The sequence below is a fragment of the Mus pahari genome, chromosome X (assembly GCF_900095145.1).
Source record: "Mus pahari chromosome X, PAHARI_EIJ_v1.1, whole genome shotgun sequence".
Taxonomy (NCBI): Eukaryota; Metazoa; Chordata; class Mammalia; order Rodentia; family Muridae; genus Mus; species Mus pahari.
In genome coordinates, this window is record NC_034613.1 from 33,871,216 (window position 1) to 33,896,080 (window position 24,865).

At 36.9% G+C, this 24,865-nt stretch overlaps 1 protein-coding gene and 1 non-coding gene across 3 annotated transcripts in view; both read right to left on the reverse strand.

Annotated features, from left to right (window-relative positions):
* The window catches only part of Tenm1 (teneurin transmembrane protein 1), a 710,827-nt gene that overhangs the window by 122,253 nt on the left and 563,709 nt on the right, over window positions 1-24,865 (reverse strand). For both annotated transcript variants that reach the window (XM_021188844.2, XM_021188842.2), the window contains exons 18-20: window positions 22,197-22,458; window positions 19,442-19,709; window positions 1,400-1,543 (exon numbers count right to left, since the gene is read on the reverse strand). In XM_021188844.2, coding sequence (XP_021044503.1) covers window positions 1,400-1,543; window positions 19,442-19,709; window positions 22,197-22,458 — 674 coding nt within the window. The remainder of the gene's footprint in view (window positions 1-1,399; window positions 1,544-19,441; window positions 19,710-22,196; window positions 22,459-24,865) is intronic.
* LOC115063222 lies at window positions 17,609-17,738 on the reverse strand. The gene has a single exon (XR_003843104.1). It is a non-coding gene; the product is annotated as a small nucleolar RNA SNORA17 (small nucleolar RNA).

Consider the following 24,865-nt stretch of genomic DNA (forward strand, 5'->3'; position numbering starts at 1 on the left):
GAGATATTTTGTTGTGATAAAATATTCCATATGTGGGTTTTGGTGATCACAGCCCAAGTAGAAATTTACTAAGAATCATTTAAGTGTGCACTTAAAATGGGTAAGTTTTATGATGTATAAATTATACTTCAATAAAGCAGTTCAAAATTCTCAGAAGTAACTTCATACCTAATTACCTAAGAAGTAATTATGGGTGAATTAGGAATGTAAGCAATGTGCGGTTCCCAAAGCCAGCATTCTGAATGGCTCCCCTCAGTTTCAGCATCAATGTGAAGCAAATGATAGGAAGACTGGGAGCACGCAGCTGGGGGCTGGTTCCATTGAGGTCATTTCCCACTTTGTGTTTAATGTCAATGACAGGCGTTTGAAAGAGACAATCCATATACGCCAATAAAAGTGAGTGGAAAAGAAACGGTTGCTTAAAATGTCAAACTCTTTCAAATCAAAACAAAAAAAAACCTAATAATTTAATAAGTGGCATCTGCCCTTTCGTTTTTGTACTCTGAAAACTGTGGCTCTCCTTTTGACAACTGAAAAAAAAAGTTGACATTTTATGTCTGTGCTTGAAGATTTGCTGTAATGTTTTTTTTTTTTTTTAAATGGAACTTAGCATCTTTCTTCAAGGGGAAGCGGGAGGTGTACTGGTGACATATAGTAATGGATTTGTTTACCTGGGTCTCACACAGGGACTAGGATAGGATTTGCCATTCTATTGGTGGAGCAAATATGGTTCTCTTTGTTCATCAAAATTTCTATGTAGCTGTTTTTCACTACATGTACAAAGTAAGATCATGGGCAGAATCATAAAATGCAGCTCTTGGCATCACAAAATAACTCATATTTATCACACAAATGTAGGAAGAATAGAAGGATGGCTGAACTAAAGACATACTTATTTTTGCCTTCTGGAAATGCAACCTGAAGAATATGTACTAATACAGGTTCCTTTAGAAACTGCCTGTTTAGAGAGAGAGCAATATGATTTTTTTAAAAAAAATTTATGGTGAAAAGTTACAAGTAGAAGATTTTTATAGGAAATATGGACAGAAATTCTAAGGACCAGTTTCCAAGTGAAGTGGGAGAGCAAGCAGAGGACTTTGAATGAAGCTGTCATGACAAGAGTAGAAAAATCAGTGTGAACTGGGTGGATACATGTGATTCTTTCTCATGACTGAGATTTACTCAAGGCTTCAACCACCTACTAAGAAGATGTGGTAAGAGATATACGTGTTCTGAGCCTGAAGCACTAAAACAAACTTGACATTAATGTATATAGTACCCACAGCAAATGTATCAATTAGGTGACTTTTTTCTTACACTTCACCAAATTTTCAACAACGAATGAATACTAAACAGGATTAGGAAACTAGTATTAACACAAGTTTTAAAATGATCTCACCACTTTGAGGATTAAAAATATGATGCTTATTCAAGGACCAGCCTCCAAGGTTAGATGCATCCATCTCAAAGCCCTGCAAAACGACTGTCCTTTGTTCCCAGAGAATAAATTCAGGGCACATCTCATATTCATATCCCACAGACACTGCAAAAGAAGAGTTAATAGCATATTAGAAAATTGTAAAATATTTGGCTCATGTTCACATTGGTTGATAATTCTGTGATCCTTGTATCAGCTAATGATTTCTGCTTTGGGGTGGAATTTAATAGCAGTACCTTTTACCTGGCATAATACAGAACTGTGCTTTGAATGGTATTGGCTCTCTGAAAATTCCATGCACAGAACATAATTCCTTAGTACTTTTACAAAGGTACAGGAGAAGGCTGTTTTTTCACTTCTCTATATTGCAAAATGCATTCAGGAAATGGACTTTGGAGTACCGAAACACTTATGCAAGACTTGAGCACATATGACGCTAATAAAATTGATTTAGTTCATTCATATATCTTCTGTACTAACAGCCTTTACTTTACTGAGTGGCCCGAGTTTGCTTGGAGTGCTGCAACTGTAAATCCTACTTTGGGCGGATTATGCTTCACTTTTGCATATAGAGTACCAATGGGATATCACCCAAGCATTTGGCTTCAACTCCTATGAAGCACAGATGTTGTGCATTAAATGTGGAACCCTAGTATGCCTCTAAAATGGGAAGTACAGAATGTGGTATCCTAGAAGTCTTTGCCCTACTGAAATATGTATGGCCCAAGCACACCAAGTCATAGCCATTTTCTCAGCTGGTGAACCTGCTAACCTGTTGGAACCCCAGATTTCTGCCTTCTGAATTTCAAAATTCAGCACCTAAATGTTCTAGGTCTGAGAATACTGGCTTATTACTCTGCTCATCCCAATGGTGCTTTTGCCTCACTGACAGCAAAAATAGATCCAGTTAGTCTGTCATCTGATACTGCTTTCTAGTATCAGCCTCTAGTAGATCTTTAGATAACTTTGGAGAGCTCAGTTTTTCCTCTCCTATTTGGTTATAAAAACTGGTAAAATGAATAAATAGACAAATGTTTAAAACAATGGCAGAATAACAAATCCTAAATGAAAACAATGAATGTTAACCAATTTTTGGTTACTGCCATTATTGTGTAGTCAGAAAAACAAATTGATTTGCTTGTGTGTGTGTGTGTGTGTGTGTGTGTGTGTGTGTATTCCATATGGAGAGAAGTCAAACCATCCTTAAGATTACGAGAATACTAGTATCTAGTTTTATAAATGCATGGTTAATCTGAAGTTGCAGGTTACATTTCTTTTTCTTTTTCTCCTTCTCTCTCTCTCTCTCTCTCTCTCTCTCTCTCTCTCTCTCTCTTGTTTTGTTTTTGTTGTTTTGTTTTGTTTTTGTTTTTTCGAGACAGGGTTTCTCTGTGTAGCCCTGGCTGTCCTGGAACTCACTTTGTAGACCAGGCTGGCCTCGAACTCAGAAATCCGCCTGCCTCTGCCTCCCAAGTGCTGAGATTGAAGGCATGCACCACCATAGCCCTGCTGCAGGTTATATTTCTTTTGGTCTCTCAATCCAATAAAGCTTAGGAGTAGGGAATCACAATACTTTTCACTGGGTGTGGCTTATGATTTGCAAGACCCTACAGTTGACACTAAGTTTTCTGCTATTGGTTCTGAAACCCTTTATATTGTTTTAGGGATGGGAATATGCATTTTTATTTTTGTTTCACTGGACATCACAAATTATATAAGCATTTCTGATATTACTGCACTTCTATCAGCCATCTGTCGGTTAAATATCATGGGAAGTAATTTTTTGTGTATGTTGTGAATAAATATTTGCATATGTTTGCATATGTGTAGAGCCCAGAGACTGATATAAGTGTGCCTTTATAAGTACCTCTCTACCATATTATTTTCAAATTTAAACATGATCTTTATTTACTTGCTGGTTTAATTATTTTCTTGTTGGTTTATCTGATTGTATCTACATGTAACTGTTCCAAAAATGTATGTGGACTTTAGAGGATATGAAAGAGTCATTTTTCTCTTTCTACCACGTGGTTTCCATCTATCGAACTCGGGCCATCAAGCTTGGCTACAACCAGCATTACCAACTATGCCATTTTGCAGCCACACCCTTAGTTTTGGTCAGAATGGTTTCTCAGTGAACTGGAGCTCATCAGTTCAGCTAAACTGGCTGACTAGAAAACCCAGGATCCTTTTTTTTAATGCCCCCCTCTGTTCTGGGATTACAAATGCATGCCACCACACATGGCTTTTACATGGATTCTGGGGATTGAAGTCAGGTCCCCATGCATGAACAACAGGCACTTTACCTACTGAGTCACCTCCACATTTCTGTAAAGCACTTTTTGTAAATTTTTGTCTCAACCAAACAACATTATCAAGAGTAATCAGTGGGCAAGGGCAATTACTAATCATAAAATGAAGGTAATATCTAAATGGAAATCATTTCAGGGTTATTTGTATAATTCTGTTATTTATAAAGATATGTGTAAAATCTCTCAGCTAAAAGGAATTTCAAAGGTTATCTCTGGTTATACTTGTGTTGTTAATCAATGCTGTCTACAAGCTTCCTGATACTGGCTTCATCATAATTCTTCAACTGGCTAAAACAACCACAAACAGCTGATTTTAGACTAAGTAAAGAAAACCATCATCACTTCTCTTCCTTTTGGCTAAGATCAAGTGTAGAAAACCATTGACTTTCAGATCTGCTGTTAAGTAGTTTTGGGGTCCCAGACAAGTTCTTCTTCATCTCCGAGAGTTGGGCTCTTCATTGGTACACAAGTTGGGAGAGGGACATTACAAATGGTCCTTCTTTTTTTTTTTTTTTTCACAACGTAAACATTTTAGTGTATATTTTATTTATTTACATTTCAAATGTTATCCCCTTTCCCAATTTCTCCTACAGAAACCCCCTGCTTCTATGAGGGTGATCAACCAAACACCCACCCACTCCTGCATCCCTGACATGGCATTCTCCTACACTAGGGCATCCAGTCTTCTCAGGATCATGGGCCTTTCCTCCCACTGAAGTCCAACAAGGCCATCATCTACTACATATGTGGCTGGACCCATGGATCCCTCCATGTGTACACTTTGGTTGATGGTTTAGTTCTTGGAAGCTCTGGGGGGTCTGGTTGGTTGGTATTATTGTTTTTTCTAGGGGTTACAAATCCCTTCAGACCCTTCTAACCTTACTCTAACTCCTCCATTGGGGATCCCATGCTCAGTCCAATGGTTGGCTGTGAGCATCCTCCTCTGTATTTGTCAGGCTCTGGCAGAGCCTCTCAGGATACAGCTAGCTATTTCAGGCTCCTGTCAGCAAGAACTTCTTGGTGTCTGCAATACTCTCAGTTTGGTGTCTGTATATGGGATGTATCCCTAGATGGGGCAGTCTCTGGATGGTCTTTCCTTCGGTCTCTGCTCCACATACAAATGGTCCTTCTTATGATTTTATGGGTTATGATATTTTTACTTGTGAATCTTGTGAACAATATCATGTATAGTCTTCCTAGAAAACTGTAAATATACACAAATGTACCAATTTAGATGGTTAGTTGTCTTAATATACAAGTACTATTTCTGGATTAAAGACACATGTATTAAATAATTCTTTTCATTCCCCATTTAGCATTAATGATGTATGACTCAAATTTTCACTCCTTTTGCATGGTACTTGGAAAGTTCAACTTTAGGATCAAACTAACAAGCCAAATATTACAATGCATCCCATGTTGGAAAAATCAGGTGGTTAGAAAATGTTAAATACAGTGACATAGTTTCTGCTTCTCTTGACAATGTTTAAAAGTCTTGATAAATAAGTAACCACAACAGCAATAATTGCAAGTTTCTTTAAAGCCATCATCTCATTCCCCACAGTATGCCTGGCAATTATGGGATCTGCCTTCTGTACAATGTAAGTCTGGTAAGCTCCCCTAGAATCCCTTCTCCGGAAGGTGATTGTGCAGTTTTGCAAATAAGCAGTGTACCTTGGTGACCTCTGATGATGGCGTGGAGCCTGCTTTTCTCCTCTCAGTAACAGTTAAAGATCATCCTAACTCGGCAGCAGGAAATGCTTACATAAAGCATCAATTAAACAGTTCTCAATGCAATGGTAATGAGACATGCATACTCTTTTTACCTCCTCCTATCTGCTCTCTGAATTGCTCTCTAGTCCACAACAAAAAAGTGCATTGGCTGCAAACCCCACAATTATATTACTTTTTTTCCCTCCCCAGTCACAGCAAATAGCAACAAGGCAGCCACTTAATAAGTTCCTTCTAATTTTTATTAGATTTACTTTCTCCCGAGAAAGCTCTATGAGCTAATAAAGTTATAATTTATACTTAAGACTTGTCCAAAATTCCAACTGACTTTAATGAGAATGGCTGTGTGTTGGTGTATTTTTGTGTGCAACTCCTTGCTCATAGTAACAAGGCAAGGTTTCTTTCTGACAGCAGCCTGCTTTAGCATAATCCTGGAACTTAGAATTGGCTTCTGAGAAGGAAAAGTTTCACTCTATGATGCTGAACTGCTCTCAAAAAGCAATAAATACAAGTATGGCAAATATAGCAGCAGTCCAATCTTTAGCTTCTCATGGAAGCATACTGCCATGCACTAAAGCCCCAGTCTTTTGTATAATTAAATATAGGGAAAGGGGATTTATATTGGATCTAGTGCTAAAAATGCTAAGCTTTGACACAACATTCTGCTCAATACCATGACAGTTGCCATGCTAAGTAAACAGAGTGGACCATGACCAGTTTCTGGCCTGTTCCCTATAGTATTTGATCATTAACAAGTGCTGTATAAGTCACAGATTCAGCCTCTGGCACTCTGAAGTGAGACTAGGAAAGCTAGTATAATAAGAAAGAAAACAATAATTCAACAGTATTTCAGAGGGACTGTAGAAATGTTTTAGACACAGGGGTTGGCACAGGGTCTCATGTTGGTGTGAATATACTAAAAAGGCAGTTGAAAAGACCAATATGGAAGAATACTTTCTTTGATCCATGTGATCCCCTCCTTTGTGACACCCTTAATTCCATCTAGAGTTCTGTCTTTCTGTATTCTTTGCTTCACATTCATGCAGAGACGATAAGCAAATATTTGCTAAGCACAGGTCACTGGTTGTCATGATACACATTATTGCAGAGGGCTGTATCTTCTGGTCACAGGGGTACATGTCTGACTTCATTGTTAGTCTTCTTGAAAATGTTACACTGGCTTATAAAGAAGGTTGAATCAGAAAGACTAGTTTTTAATGTTCTCTCTGAGGCATTAAAAATGAACAAACAAAAACCAAAACAAAACCCTCTTAATGTTAAGTCTATATGGGCATCATCACTTTATTTTTTTTTTTTACCACATGTGGACTATAAGAAGGCCAAAAGGGGGGGGGGGGGCTGGAAACATGACTCAGTGGTTAAGAGTACTGGCTTTTCTTCTAGAGGACCAAGGTTCTATTCTCAGCACCCACATGGCAGATCACAATGGTTTGTAATTCCAGTACCAGAGGATCTGACACCCTTGCACACGCATACAGGCAGGCAAAACACTAATGCACATGAAATACAAATAAATGAAAATAAGTTGAAGAAGACTAAGGGGCCACACTATCCCTGTGATCCAGTGTAAGGACTGTACCATTCATCTATAGTGGCAAGAATAAGGGATTGGCAGCAAGCAGCCAAGGTAAAGATACAGTGCAGCGAAGGTGATGTGTGAAATAGGACAAGTTTAAGCAGATGGTTTTCACTAGCTTCAGGCAAAGGCTTCAGAATTCATAATGCTTGCACTTATGAAAGTAATATATAATTAAAAGCAGTCTGGTAGTCACTGGAAAAAATTTATATGTTACCTTCATGAACTCAAACTACATTTAGAAATAATTTGAAAACATTCAAACATAACTAAGAAAATGAACGCAGTTTTCTTTAAGAGAAGTCATTTAATTGAACAATAAATATTTCATTAAAGCTATGATAGAGCAAAACCAGAAAATGACACAAAATACCCACAGAACCAAAGGAAGGCCGTAACAACAGACTAAAACTATGCCGCTAAAATTTTATTTACTATAAGCAAGTACGTGCTCTCAGAGTTGTATTTTTTTCTTATTCTCTAGTAATTTATTATAGTACTTGATTTGACACACTGCCTGATAGCCTAAAATGTTTTATTTATATATAATTCCTAATGTATTAAGACTGTCTCTATCAGGTAGTGAGTTTATATTGAGTGCCTTTTCAGGATTTGCAAAATTAGTCATAGTGTTTTCTTTTGTTTTAAATTAAATTTAATTCTTTTACTTATTCACTTTACATCCACTTCACTGCCTTCCTCCCAGTTACCCCCTCCCACAATCCTTAACCCATCCCCCTCCTCTTCTCCTCTGAGAGGGTGGGGCCCCCTGGGTATTCTTCTACCCTGGCACATCAAGTCTCTGTGAGCCTAGGTGCTTCCTCTCCCACTGACGTCAGACAAGGCAGTCCAAGAAGAAGAACATATCCCACATACATGCAAAAGTTTTCAGGATAGCTCCCTTTCCAGTCGTTCTGGACCAACATAAAGACCAAGCTACACATCTGCTACATATAAGTGGAGAGGCCTAGGTTCAGCCCGTGTATGTTCTTTGGTTGGTGGTTCAGTTTCTGAGAGCCCAAAGGGTCCAGGTTAGTTGACTCTTGGTTTTCCCTTGGAGTTCCTATTCTTCCAGTAATCCTTCCTTCTATTCTTCCATAAGAGTCCCCAAGCTCCATCCACTGTTTGGCTGTAGGTGTCTAACTCTCTGTGTCAGCTGCTAGGTGGAGCCTACTTTAATGTTCTAAGATAGTGAGTTAAAACAATAGATTCCCCAATGTTGAGCCATCACTGTGGTCCAAAAGTAAATTCAACCTGATAATGATACATTATTCTTTTAGCCACTCAGTGGATTTGACTTGGGTGGTATTAATATTTTAGGATATATACCTTATCTATTCACAAAAGGATGATAATGTTAGGACATATGCAATTGGATGGGTAGAAGAAATATAAAAGGCATCTAGGAGCTATTCAACTGTTTCATAATAGGTCTTGTATACTGAAATGCAATGTTGTAACATGGTTTCCCAGATGCCTTGTACAAGTCTAGTTGCATAAAGACCAGAGAGACGTTCTGGGATCATATACATATTTGGGAGTTCTTTTGTGTGCCTGAGTCTGCCTCTTACTGTGGAGTCGCATCGCTCCACTACATAGGCAAGACTAAGGGGTCACTTCTCACTTTATTCATTTGTTTGTTCAATCATTCAACAAATGTGCAATATTTATTGAGTACCTCCTGTTGACAGGCATTGTATGGGACACTGGGGATATGGGAATGAATAAAACAGAATAAAACAGAATTCCTCCTGGCACAGCTTATATATTCTAGTGAAAGAAAAAATATGAAAGAAAAATAAATAGCACACACAAACTTACATATGCTTTGGTAAGTGTTATAAGAAGAAAATCTGTATTATTAGGAGTGAACCAATAGGAGTTGATTCTAATGAGGGAATTTATGTTGGATGGAGGAGACAAAGAGAAGATGTCTACCTTGTAAATTATATTACTACTCTCTCACTTTTGGGGAACATGTTCTAAGACCTCTTACAGCATCTGTGGATAGCCTGAATCTGTGGACAGTAGCAAACATTTATGTTGGTATTTTTATCTATGTGCCCTGCAGCATTGTCACACACATAATTAGAGTTAATCCATCCTTCCACGTTTCATGCTGTGGTGTCTGTTTCACACAACTGTTCTTGTGCTTTGGAGTCATTAAGTAAATTAGGCATTAATTGAACACTAACGCTCCAATTGCATGGCAGTTTATTTGATAACAGACTCTTCTATGTGACACTAATAGCCCATTAGTATCTACAGTATGGATATGTTGGACACGAAGATGATTCTTTTCTTGTTTTTCAAAATTATGGTTAGGTATGTAGAGAGTTTGTGTATATGTATGTGCCATACTTAAGACATGGAGGTCAGAGGACAGCTTTGTGGGGTCAGCTCTCTCCATTTTCCTGTGCCTGGAGCCATCTAAGGATGGAACTAAGGTAAGGTCACCAGGCTTGCATGTAAAGCAGTAAACTAGCTGAGCCATCTCACTAGCCTGAATTTATTCTTGTGTCGGCAAGATGAAATGGGGAGAGATGTCATTATGCTGCTCAGAATGGCATGCAGTCTAAAACTGCATGGAGTATTTATTTCTAGAAATTTTCATTTAATATTTTCAGACTTCAGTTCACTGGGTAACTGAAACCAAGAAAAGTGAAACCCTAGATGAGAGCAGAGGGACTACTGTAGAGAATCCCCTTGGTCTTGCAAACTTTATATGACCCAGCACAAGGGAACGCCTGGGCCAAGTAGTGGGAGTGGGTGGGTAGGGGAGCAGGGGTGGGGGGGTATAGGGAACTTTCGGGATAGCATTTGAAATGTAAATAAAGAAAATAATAATAAAAAAAAGTAAAAAAAAATAAAGAATGACAATCATTCCCAACCTAACCTAGTAAAAGGTAAAACTACAGGTTGTTATCCTTTCACATTGTTTAGATGGTTTTGTTTGGGTAGGCCTTTTAAGAGTGGGATTCATCTTGGAAATTGGCTTTTAAAAACATGCTTTATTAAAGGGGATGCAATATTGTAAAGAAAATAAATATCCTTTTACTCCCCAAGGCATCTAGTTTTGAAGGATAAATTATTTTCTCATCACATCTTGAAGGTCTGTAGTATCTTGATTTGAGTTTGTAGAAGGGAGTGGAAGGCAATAATAGTTAAAAATGTTGACTTGACTGATTTGTTTGTTGTATTCTTTGATAAATCATGACATTTTTGTCTCTAGACCCTGTCTTACAATTGGCTCTCCAACTTTCATTTCTGAATGCCACAATAAAGAGTTTGTTGATTGTGAGTCACCATACATAAAGTAACATACACACAGTGAGATAAAATGTCCCTATGCACTATTTATTCTCTTCTAGCATCGTATTTTGATACTTTCTATTTTATTCTGATAACTTTTGCTCTAGTACAATCCATTAAATTGTATTCTATTCCAAAAATGCTGCTTGACTCATGAAATGAGGTTTACAATCTACCCATGAGTTTGTCCAGACTGAAACGGACAATAATACTTGCTTCCCAGAGTAGTGCCATTTCAAAGCTTTGGGAAGCTCTCAGTTCTTACTTTAGAGATTCTATCTCATATTAGAATGCACACGATTTATACCCTGCACTAAACATCTTATATTTAAGTGTGAAAACCTGACTAGCACCTGAGAAGCATTCTGAGAAGCATAATGCTTGGTTTTGCAGACACTCACGTAACATTTATTAGTGGCGATTTTTCTGGTTTTCTTTTCATGCTTTGCTTTGAGGTTGCAAGCATGTAATCGTTCCTTAAAAACTTACACCCTAGGCACTGTGCCTATAAAGTTGACGGTCTAACACGCTTCTGTTCTCAGTTAACAATTATGAATTCATGAGTGTAAAGAAATGAAAGATTATTATCTCTGCTAGCTTTCCTGACAGGAAGTCACTGGGGCATAGAAATTGGGTGCTTGTTAAGGTGGGTCAAGAATGACAGCAGAAAAAGACATGCAGCGTCCATCTGAGTTGGAATTCCTGCTCAGCACAGGCTTTTAGTCTCTTTCTGAACCTCTGTCTCTTCCTCTGGATATTGGAATCTTATTAATAGTGTTATGCCAACCAAGCAGGAGTGCTACATGGATTAAAATGAAATAATGTATGTAAAAGTACCTTGCAAATTGTAAAGCACTCCTTATTTATTATTAAAATATTCAGTGGGTCCTGTTCTCATGACTGCCCAGCTAGTTTAGGTTTTACTGAAGGAAAATTTATGAACACTAAAGCATCACTCTCAGGAATGTTTTGTGTGCACAAAGCAGCTATAGCTTAGCACCTATTACTATTAATGTTCTCCAGTTTCTCTCTAACACAATTTAGACAGACTCCTATGCATTGTGAACCTTTAGGAAGTCTAGTTCTCACAGAAACACTACTCTTTCTTGCCAAACTACTGTACTAAATAATTATGCAATCATTGTTGCCAATAACCTTGAAGAAAAATAGGATTGTTTATGGCAGTACTACTAAAGGCGGATGGCTGATTTTCTGAACTTCCAGGGCTCTAAACTGCAGCAATTTAATTTAATTAAAATGAAGACCAGGCAGAATGCATTATTATACATTGATAATATATGCAGATACAGGCGGACATAGGGAATTATTTTGACAAAATTCACATAATAGATGCAGATCAAAGGCCCTGAACAAGCTAGTTTGTCAAATTTAATATGCCATCTCTAGAATTTTAACAGCACTATGAACCTAACAGTAGTGATTTTTATATTGTTGTGTAAGCCATAGAGTTGGGAAAGAAATGAAATAAAATACAACGATTTCTAAACAGTATACTTGCTTTAGAACCAGGGAATGAAGCACTATGGCCAAACCCTTTTAAATGATCATGGGCAGTTTTCAGCAAGGTGGTCTTGTCTATGAATCATACCGAAAAGTCTTTAAGCTGGATGAACGTGTGACTGCTGCTTTTGTACTGAAGGTTAGGGTGAATTTTACTTTCCTTCCACATGATCAATATTGTGCTTGGATTTATCAATCTCATTAGTTTTCACAAATATTTTTTTAAGTAAGGAGTTCATATAACCCCTATTGGTAATTTTTAAAAATTATTTTATTAGATATTTTCTTCATTTACATTTCAAATGCTATCCCGAATGTCCCCTATACCCTCCCCCTGCCCTGCTCCCCTGCCCGCCCACCCACTTCCACTTCTTGGCCCTGGCGTTCCCCTGTATGGGGCATATAAAGTTTGCAAGACCAAGGGGCCTCTCTTCCCAATGATGGCTGACTAGACCATCTTCTGCTACATATGCAGTTAGAGACACGAGCTCTGGGGGTACTGGTTAGTTCATATTGTTGTTCCACCTATAGGGTTGCAGACCCCTTCAGTTCCTTGGGTAATTTCTCTAGTTCCTCCATTGGGGTCTCTGTGTTCTATCCTATAGATGACTGTGGGCATCCACTTCTATATTTGCCAGGCACTGGCATAGCCTCATATGAGACACACTATATCAGTGTCCTTTTAGCAAGATCTTGCTGGCATATGCACTAGTGTCTGCGTTTGGTGGCTGATTAGTAAGGAGTTCATATAACCCCTATTGGTAATTTTTTTCACTATTATCCCAGTTGCCAAGGTGTGTTTCATTGCAGTAAATGATGGGATAGCCTAAGATGTTAAACACTCCCCTTTCCATTTTGGTTGTCTTTATAACACTTTATTCTTCTTTTGTGACATTCTGATCCTTAGATACAATACCTATTCCCCAACGCTGAGCTACATGGGAAGCACAATTTCCACATTTCAAACCATGTGACATTTCAACTTAGATATTCTCCACCACTTCAAATTCAGCTTATTTAAATTTGGACACCTCTTGGTCCATCTTTCTGAAATAGCTGGGCCAGAGATTGACAGTTAATTGGTATGAGAAGGAACAAGAGTTAAGTCCTTTTTGGCCATAGCCTTAATCAAACTCCTTGCTATAAGTAGAGCATTATGAACAATGGCTAAAGCTTACTTCAGTTTCCTATTGCTACTACAAAAAAAATGTCACATGCTGAAAGGATTCAAAGAAAATAAATTTGTCCTTTTAAAGTTGAAGTATTCATGAGTCTCAAATGAGTTTCAATGAGCAAAATCCAAGGTGTTAGCAGAACTAAGCTAACATCCACTGACTTTAGGGGTAGATCCTATATTTGTCATTCATCCACTGACTTTAGGGGTAGATCCCATATTTGTCATCCTCAGCTTTTAGTGGCCACTCACATTTCTTGCTTTGTGGTTCTCATACTTCCTCTTCAAGACCAGTACTACATATCTGTCTCTCTGTGTCACTGTCACACAGTTATATTTTCCTGTAACTCTGATCTCTCCATCTGACTCCCTCTTTCACTTTCAAGGCCTAAACAAAGTAGGACAATCTTTAATCACATATTCAAATCTAATCATCAAATTGAAGTTTGCTTTTAATCTTAATTCTCTTTTAGCATGCAACATAACATTCGCAGATGTAACAGGTGAATATTTTATAGTCAGTTAGTTATTTTTTGTGTTGCCAAATATCTATATTAAGATTTCTGAATTTAAAAGCAATCTAAGCAATGTCTTATATAACATTGCAGTTACTACCTGATTAAAAACTATTTCTACACTTATTGGTATACTAATTATAAAATTTTGCTATGTTCATAAGTAAATGTTTGTTCAGAGCATATTATATTTGTGAACATTTCACCCCAGTGATTACATGTTTAATACTTATATCTCAATACATTTGTTACTTGAAAATTTCTTTGTTTTTTTTTCAGGGGTTCATCATCTTTCTTTATAACTTCATTATACCACTTCTTCAAATGCTTTTTACCATTATTAGAAAATTATGTTTGTCTCCAAGATGGGAAGAGAATTAATCTATCCCAGGTATGTGTTCCCTTATTGATTATCCAATGCAGAGTGGTCAGTCCTGACACCATATACATGCAAATGAGAAAAATTATATTTATTTGTATACACACACACATATATATATATATATATATATATATATATATATATACATGTATGTATGTGTATTTATTGTTTGATTACACAGAAATAATTAAAGATAATGAGGCCATGAACATGAGAGTTGGGGGGCATGGCAGGGGTTTGAGAGAAGGTGGCTGGGAGAGACTAGATGAAGAAAAGAGAGAAGGAAAAGTAATCTAATTATATTTTAATTAAAACATGAAATTTATTGTAAGGAAAAGAAAACACAAAAAGCTGGCTAATATAAGTCATGAATCTATTTAAGTTATATATATACATACATATATATATATATATATTTAAGTTATATATATAAACATGTGTTATAGATTATATCTATAAATATAACACAAATTAAGGTTTTTCTTCAATAAAGAAACATTGTTTTCTTTACCTATTTACTAACCTTTTCCTAAACCACATACTTTTAGAATGTGTTCAAATGCGGTGAACACTGAAAGTAAACAATCACCTGTTTTCTTTTCAAGCTAAGATAGTGAGACAGAGATAAAGGGGACATAGTAAATAACATCTCTTTAGTCACCAGTCCCTTAAATCATGGCTTACTGGAGCATTCCCTACAAGGCAAGTAATCTATATTTCAGCTTAGGTACTATTTGTGCAATTATTTTGACCTTTTGTTTGGGAACTTTGCCAATTTTTCCCTACTCTAAAATTTACTCTTAAATGTATAAAGAATCTTTGTTTTACTTTAAACTTTGGATATTTCTGAAGGTTTTCATGAATTTTTGCTTTAATTATTATCACTAGCCTTACAAAAAAAACCAATAACTGTTAACTTTCTTTTCCTTTAAAAATATTTTGAGATTATATTGAAACCATTTCTCCTTTCCTTTTCCTCTTTCTCAAGCCTTCCATGTGGCATTTTAAGTAGTTATTTTACAGTCATAATGACACACACTGGTGGACATTTAAAAGAAGTTAATATCAGAGTCTCCATATTAATTTTTGCTTATATATTTTGTTTATGTGATTCCATAATTATAGATAAATGTATTAGTGGTTCTGTCATTGAGGATGATTAACTAGAATAAAGAGGAAGAGTTTAGATATTCAGTTATTGAGATATGTATGAAGAAGAAATGCGATTCATATATAAAATGAAGTTGATAAAATGATACAGTCAGAGGCTAGAGTAATACTTCTGCAGTGAAATGCTTACTATGTACACTTGAGGACCTGAGTTCAGTCCTCTAACCCCACATGAAAAGCCTGGTGCTGTGTATTAGAGTTTTACTGCTGTGAACAGACACCATGACCAAGGCAAATCTTATAAAGGACAACATTTACATGGGCCTGGCTTACAGGTTCAGAGGTTCAGTCCATTATCATCAAGGTAAGAGCATGGCAGCATCCAGGCAGGCATGGTGCAGAGGGAGCTGAGAGTTCTACATCTTCATCTGAAGGCTGCTAGTGGAAGACTGACTTCCAGGTAGCTAGGGTGAGGGTCTTAAGCCCACGCCCACAGTTACACGCCTACTCCAAGAGGAAAGCACCACTCTCTAGGCCAAACACATACAAACCACCACATGCTATTTCCCTGGGGCTTCCTGTTCAGCCAGACTAGCCAGATCAATGAGTCCTATGTTGTTATGACAGATATTATCTCAAAAAAGGTAGGCAGGGAATGATTAAAAAAAGACAATTCACATTAACCTCTGGCCTCCATATGCATTTGTGCACATGTATACCAGCACACACACGTACACATACAAACAAGCTGTACAGTCACTGAACAAATAGTTTGGGGTTTCTCAGTAATTTAAACATGGTATTTCCATACTTTCCAGAAATATAGGTATATATGCAAAATAATTGAAATTAAGTATTCGAATAAAGACATGAGTACAAGTATTTGTAGGAATATTACTCAAACAGACAGAAAGTAAAAACAGTGCTAATGTCTTTGAGTTGATAAAGGGGCAAACTTATTATCTATCTATCTATCTATCTATCTATCTATCTATCTATCTATCTATCTATCTATCTATCTATTAGAATATTGTTCAGTCACAATGTGGAAGTACAGCTCTATGTGATTACATAATTGAACACTTGCAATGTTACGCCAAGTGAAAGAAGCCAAACTCAAAAGGCTACTTACTGTATGGAGCCATTGCTTTGAAATACACAAATTAAGGAAATATAGGAAGATAGAAAGGAGATTAATAGATTCCAGGAGCAGAAGAGAGAGAGGTGCGAAGAGTAACTGCTACTATGTGTGAAGTGCCTTTGTGCACTAATGACAAAAGTGATCTGGAGTTAGATATTGGGGGTGGTTGCATACTATTTTGAATTGTGCTAATTGCTTACTATAATTGTAAGGTTTTTTTTAAAAAAAACTTTTTACTGTTTTTTTTTGTGTGAATTTCCCATCATGCACCCCAATCTCACTCATATCTCTCTCCCCTTGTACCTGTCCCCCCCACCCTTGCAACCTCCTCCTCAACAAAGAAAAAAAAATCTCATTGTGGAAACTGTATTGTATCACAGTGTATCCCATAGTATGTTTTTTTGTCTACACTTCTTTGCTTGCAAAGGTTCATTGCAATGACTTTTTGCTCTGGCTTCTGCTATACTATTGATACTGGAACCTCACTGGGCTGGAACTCCTCTTGGATTCTGTAGGTTTGTGTATCTGTAGGACTGTATCCTTCCTGTACTCCAGCAGTTCAATGGTGGAATAGATTTGGGGTAGGCCTCTTCAAATCCCTGAGATGTCTCTGAGCTGGTCAACCCAGCAGCTCTTTAGCTCTCACACCCTTGGGGCAGGCTCACCAGCAATGCCTGCAACCAGGGCCAGCTCTACCCTGCTGTGCAGGCGAAGTTACAGGGCCTACTCTCTCAAGTGTTGCAGCTGGTCAGGTATATGGGCAGCTTTCCCACTCTCAGGTACCTAGGACCAGCTCTCTCACCTGCCATAGATGAGGAGGAATGAGGGAGGGGAAGAGGGTGTCTTTCTCACTGCTCCACCTCCCAGCAGATGAGAGGCAGATCTCAGTTTCCCACATTCACGCCCTCAGGGCCAGTTCACCCGCAAGCCTCATAGTCAGGGTCAGCAGTACTGTGCTGCCCAGGCAAGGTGCAGGCATGGCTTTCCCAGGCTTACCTCCTTGAAGTGAGCTCGCCTGCACTATTATCTTTCAGGGTCAGCCCTACTGTGCTGGCCAGGTGAGGTGCAGGGCCTGCTCTCCTACGTGCTGTAGCAGATGAGGAGCAGGGACAGCTCTCCTGCTCTCATGACCCTATTGGGTCCAGTTCTCTCACTCACTGCCAGTGGTGAGGTCAAAGGGAGGGAAAAGTATCCCCCCTTGCCGATGCCACCTTACAAGAGACAAGAGGCAGGACCAGATCTCCCACAACCAGGGTCAGTTCTACTCTCTACCGCCTTATAATCCAGGCAGGGTTCTTCTACTCTCTTACTTGCTCTCCTTCCTGAGAAGCCAACTGGGCCTTGGTGCTAGACTGGTGGTATTTTCAGGTTTTTAGGGAATGTTAGGCTGCTAATCATTCAGAAGTTCATAGAGAAGAACAGAGTATAGACATAGCCTCTCTCTTCTTTGCCACCCAGTGATGTGCATGTAACATAGTAGCTACACTGGCAAAGACTCTAAGGGCAGAAAATATCCATGCAAATTTGGGCTAGAATCCATGATTGAGTCTTATGCTCTATTGACTGAACTATCTGAGCACTCCCTGTAGGCAAGGTTTTATGGTATGTAAATTATGTCACAACAAAGCTGTTATTTTTTTAAATTGGGTTCAGCTTTATGCACATAAATCTTGTGAAGAAATAATAGAAATTATAGTAGTTAGCTCTTTATGTTGATAATTTTGTACACGTTACAGCTTAAGAAAATAATAACCAATCGTAACACCAACAACTAAACTAATCTTTAAATCCAGCAGAGGTCCAAGGAGGTACCTAAAAAATTTGAAGATAAAGAGATATAGAGAAGTATAAGAAATTTTAGCTTATTCTGCCCAGGAAATCAAGAGCTATAGGCTAGAATCTGGGGTCAGAAATTATAGGGCTTTGAGTATATTTCAGTTAGGTTCACAGAAAGATTCAGGAAATGGTTACTGCAAGGAATTTGAATGAAAATATGAAGAAATCTAACTATCAGACTGGCAGTACTGGGCAGCACTGGGAGGCCTTCTCATCATATAGGAGTAAGGGAGAAAATGTTGACACGGAGATCAGAAAGAGCTTAGAGACAGATGGCTACCCACCAGGAAGATAATCTGAACCTAGAGAAGGAGTCTCTATACCTTTAGCATAACTGCTATACTCAAGAGAGACTGAGTGTTGGCTGGCCAGTGACCTTTGTGTAAATTGGCCTTGTGGTCCAGTTCTGAGTTAAAGGGTTTTTTCTATACTACATATTGACTGGCTGATATGATATTCTTTCATCAGGAATCTGAATACAAGACTGGGAGATGAAGACATGAGAGAGGGAAAGTAGTTAGTACTGAAGTTTAAGGTAAACTCACTAATTAAGTACTATCCAGTTCCTACTGGGGAAAACAGTGACATCTTGTTGAGGAAGGGACTGAGGGCATTTAAACCTGCCCATGTTCCTTGTATTTTAATAAAGTCCAGCATAGATTATGTCATGACTCGAGTATATGCATCTTAACTAGGCAGAGAAAAGACACCAGGGTTTTCATTTCCTTCTGGTATAGGAGAGGAATTTGATACACTATAGTCTAAGAAATGTTGCTTAGTTCTGTGGAGACATAGCATGGTAAACAAACAGCTCCTCCACAGAGATTCAGCTTCTAATCTGTCCTTAGGCTTCTGGACAATATGGCAATACTCTGTCTCAAGATTATAGAAAATCAAAAGGAGTGGGAAATCTGGATGATGTTATTTAATTTAACATACTGAAGTAGTAAGTTAAAGGAGTCTAACCGTCTTAGACATAAGTGATAACAAGTAAAAATGCCTATAAGTTAGAATTTGGTAGTTTCTAAGTTAAAATGACAGTCTAAATGTCAAATTAAAAAAAAAAGTCCTTCAGAACACAGCACCAAAGTCTGCAGTTAGAAGGCAATAGTCAACAATGGAGGCAGTTAGTAGTTAGATACTGTGGGATTCCACTGTCATGAAACCAAAATATATTTCCCCCAAAATATATCAAAGTACAATTCTAATCAGGTCCAAAGTATGTGTTTACTTTAAGAAGAAAACCTTATATTCTTTAACTGAAAGAAAGATCAAGAAATATTACAAATTCAAATTGATACACATCTAATATTTTTTGTTTTGTAAGCATAATACTGCTATTTAAATAGAAATAAATAGAAATACTTCAACATACCCAAAGCTTCTGCCAGGCCCCAAACCTTCTGTCCATAGATGTCAGTCTTGTTCCAAGCAAATGTATAGACCAGATTAATTGCAGCAGGAAACCACTTCTGTGTGAGTCGCCCTTCCACAGAAACTGTGAGGTGTACTTTAATCATGCCCACGGGAATTGTTGAATGTGTCAAAAGGATCCGTAGCAAAGTTTTATACCCAGGTGTTCTACTGCTCAGGTAACTCAGCCTCACGAAGCTGGATGGAATGGGGATTTCCTCCTGTACGACCTAAAATTGAAACACACACACAAACACACACACACACACAAACAACAACAAAAATTAGCCCTCCAGCAGTCACAGGTAGAGTAAGCTAACACTTGCTTTGTTGTCTGAGAAACAGCAAAAGAAAGTGAATACTGGGATCTACTGATGTCAAGCCATGTGTTCTCAGATTTTTATGAATCTGAGAGACCAAAAGTTTTGAATTTTCCATTAAAATCTGAATGAGAATGAGAAATACAGCCAACACTACAGATTGCTCTCAACTTCTGCTGCTAAGAACAATTTTATTCTTTCAACAGTGTTCTAAAAATTGCTTAGCAAGAGTTGGGAAAGGAAACACTGCCGAATGTCAAGCAATGTAGTGCTCTAGGCTCTATTAAGGGGTCTTCTTCCTTATAAATACATACACAGGTCCTTGCTTGGCATTATGCCACATGTCTCAATTCCATTGCTTATTTAGGCTAGGTTTCTAAGAGGAAGGACTGCAGAAGCAGGTATTGATATTTACAAGCAGAAAGCAGAAAGTGATATTTAATGACAAAGATTTTGGAGTTAATCTTTACTGAAGTCAGCAAGTTTGTTTACTTTGGAGCTTGGAATGAACTGGAGGTCAAAATTTTAATCACAATTTTCTTACATTTTTCTTTATGACTAGATGTACAAATGGCTGGGTATAACTTTCTCCAATTTGGCTCCATGACCAAAATGAAAATAATTCCCACTAATTCCTCTGTAAATCTTGTAGTAAACATTGGTTTCAGAGTTAAAATGCCATTTGGCTTTGTTAATTAATTGGTATTACTTATTTGTTTATTACTACAGATGGAGCTAAATGTCAAAAACTGGTAACTAAAACTGATCTTGTAGTCTATGATTTTTATTTTTCAAAATAAAATAGCTAAAGAGGCCATTTTATTCAGGATATTTAACATGACATGGAGTGTGTAAATATTTTCATTTCCTGTTTTATTACTACTCTTCTCTTTTCTCTTTCAGCTTCTTCATACTTTCATGCAAAGTGGTCCAAAGAACTGAGATTTAAATGCAAAGTATTACATACTTTTCCAGCTTTGAGGTATTTTTGCCACTTCCAAGGACCTAAACTCTTTTGTATACCCTTTCAAAAAAGATGTTTTATATTTAATGACATGTGTCTGTGCATGTCTGTGCATGTGTATGTGCACATGAGTGTACATGCCCATGGAGGCCAGAAGAGGGCATCTGATTATATGATGCTGGAGTGATATGCAGTTGTAAGCTTTAAAATATGGGTACTGGGAATCAAACTTGAATCCTCAGGAAAAATAGCAAATGTACTTAACTGCTGAGTCACTCTAGCCCCTCATCTATATTTTTTGTTCAGTATTTTCTTCTCTACACTATATGTTTTATATGAAAATTGTCCACTGGCTACTTCTTCAGATCCTAACTGTAGTCTGTGATAATACATTTGTTACCTTAGAAAGGAAATATTTCTAAGTTTGAAAACGTTTATGTTAATCAAAACAAAGACTTATACTTTCATACTTTCTAATGACATCTGTGGAAGAATTAATGCGCCATATATATATATATATATATATATATATATATATATATATTCATTATTTTCCAGCTTTTTTTTTTCTTATTTCCTAAGGAGAAGTATTGAAATAGCCAACTCAGCTGACAATATGGATGGCTTTTTCCAGAGAGGGTTATTTTGGTGTGACTTGTTCCTCAGTGGGAGTACAGAGAGCTTTGAGCCTGTTGTGATAGCAGTAAAGTCAATTCAATCATGGAATGCTCATTAAGCTCTTTGATGTCTATGCTTGCTGATTTTTAGATCCATAAGCCATTTATGTGACATCTACTTTTAAATATCATTAAAATATTTCTTTAATGTTGTCTATGAGTGGTACTATGTCTGTCAGAGTCGCTTAATAATGAATGTTTAGTAAAGAATAATTCTCAGGAATACTAAACTATTATGATCTTAAGTATAAAACTTAAATACTAAAAAACAACATTGTGTAAAGTACTCCCTTTCCAGGTTTGAAAACTACCTTACTAAATACAGCTATACAAGAAGAACTTTCATGACTTCTAAGAACAATGATAGCAAATACAACCTACACAATAGAAGAAAAATAGATTTTAAGCCGCTTCAATTTCAGAACAGAAACAGTCCAAGCTCACTGACCATAGCATTATCACCATTAAGCCAGCTCACCATGATTTTTAGGGCACCATTTTAATTTGATCAAAACTGAACATTTCTCTTGAGAGCTAGTTTACCTTGCTATTTCATGGCCACAGATAGTGCCCTTATATCTTTCTTAGTCAATAATGTTCTAGAAAGACTTCATTCAAAATGCTTCTTTTGAAAAACAAAGGAATCCATATTATAGGAGCAACAGAAATGATAGAAAAAGAATTAACCATAACATAATACATTGTCAAACATCTTCATGATTGTAACTTCGTACACACAAAGCCCAATATACTCACCTGTAGCTCAGGTACAATTGTTCCCCTTTCTGGACAGGATCCTCCAAATGATGTGAGTGGTGAAGGAAGTACAATAGGATTTGGGCTGATGAAGTTGGAAATATCACAGGATGGTGCGTCTGCTACAATTCTCTGCATGATCACTTTCTCCACCACAATAAACTGATTCCAGGGCAACCAGAGTGTTCTCTTTTCAGACAGGAAAGGTGATCGGTCAAAGATTAAGACTACAGAGATACCACCAATGGCTACGAGATCAAAGCTAAAAAAGGAAAAAAAAAAAAACAGGAGGAAGAGAAGGAGGAAGAGGAGGAGGAAGAAGAGAAGGCAGGGGAAGGAGTGGGGGAGGGAGAAGATCATCACCCTGAATGATATGAACAGTCCAAATAAAATTTAAAATTTAAAATAAATAGGCTAATTCTAGCATTCTTTTTTTAATTTTGGGAAATTGTATATATTTTTGTGTTCTGTTTTGTAAATCTCCACTCACTTGGTATTCATTTCATGAATGACTTCTTTTTTAATCATTAAGTAGACTTTTGATATGGAATTTTGTAACAGTGTTTGATATTCAACAATTGAAATATCAATTCTACAGTTGTCTTAAACTAATTTATTTCATGCATATTTTTGTAAAACCAAATTTAACATTACTGCTTCTCCTTGTTTGACCAGTTAATATTTTGCAGTATTTTAAATATGCATAGTTATCCTGAAAAGTTCTATAAGTAGCTATATATAATATGTATATTTACATATATGACCATATATTTTCTATCTATCTTCTATTAATATATCTATTGATCTATGTCTATCTTTTTCTGTATATATATGAAAAGAGTCAAAGGTTAAATGTCTTGTTCAGGGCTACAAATACAGTGTCAGAAATCAGCCAGTGTCTCTGAGATAACTTTGGGTGAAACATACCAGGACAGGAAAAGTGTTCAGAGAAATTTGATTGAACTAAACAATGCATGAACCTCCTGCATCTAACCACCTTCTTTAGTTCCTGATTATGTTTGAATTCCATATTTAGGATTTCTGATTTTGGCTTCCTATTGTAAGAAAATCGGTAACTCACCATACTTATCTCTGCCTCCAGCTCTCTGGTGTCTCTGACAAAAGAAGATTATCTCTTCTGTAAGTCAACTCTGTCCCTCTATAGAAGTGGTCTATGACAAGACTATTGTATGGGAGCATAAAAGCCTCAGCTTTCATTTCATTCTGCATTGATGGCTCTACCTCACTTTTTTTAAGTAAAACGATGTCTTTGAGGTAGTGCACTTGAAAGCACTCAAAAAGTTGAAATATAATAAAATGTAACGAAATGATAAATCATTATCACTACATTTTAAAAATGCATAAGAGACAATATGATGCTCCTTAATAATCAAAGCAATGCAAGTCCATATGAGAGCAATATAAGTAAACATTTCCCTACATTAGAAAGGGTCTTTCAGGATAACTCTTCTTTAATGCCAAAAGCCTGAGAGGGAAATTGACTTAATGAATCAAGTATACCATTCATCTCTTATTGAAGAAATTTTTCAGAGAAATATAATGGATAGTAACAAAGGATGGTTAGAATCATATATTTATTTGTGCCTTTTCAGTGAAGTAGCAATGATATTAAGATGTTTTCCTAAAATGAGGATTTTAAGAAATGATCTTGGTTTGAATTAAAAAGTAAAAGCAAACAGCTTATGCTTTAGACAGAGAGGCTGAATTCATGATAACAGGAGTCATCTAAGAGAAGGGTTAGGGGAAATGTCCAATACTGTTTGTCAAGAAATCTTTCCTTTACATCAACTTTTACATAGATTTCACTTCATGTCCTTGGTCAAATGTGCTTGCTTTGTACAAATACTGAGCCTTAACTTCATAAAACCTGAATGCTTATTTATTGAAAAACCAACCAACCAACCAACTAAAAACAACAAACATAAACACACAAAAGGCAAATTATCCAAGTAATAAGCAATATCTAGGGATTAGTCTCTTTCTACAAACACATTTGAGTTTGAATCTCATTTTTATCGTATTAACTCTGTGTCTGGGTTAGTTTTTACATGTCTATGAACTATATATAGTTATATATTATTAATAAGGGATCCAATATGATATATTTACAGCTACTGTTATAAATAAGACAAAGATTTATGTGTCAAGTATATAGTTGGGAATTGGCACAAGTTAAATTTTTTCTCAACTTAGTTATATTCTTCTACTAAATTTTCTGAACATTTCTCTTTGTTGCAATTCAAATAAATTGTAGGGCAGCTTTTGATTACTTCCATGAAGAGTTACTGAAATCTGAGTTCTTGAGACTGCCTTTAGATTTCTAATGGTAGTTAGTGTTACGTTTCAATTTGGCTAAGCTATGCAACTTGGTTACTCAACCAAATACAAATCTTAGATCTTGACATGGAGACATTTAGCTGATAAAGTTAAGTTCTTCAACCAGTTGACACCAAGTAATCAAGATTTCCTAGATGATGGACTGGGTACTCTACAAATTGTTCCTGAGTTTTCAATATATGAACCCATTCTATAGATATCAGATGACCAGACTCTACAACAACATAGATCAAATCTATGTGCCTTGTCCTTTATAGGATGGAACACAGGGCCCCCAATGGAGGAGCTAGAGAAATTACCCAAGGAGCTGA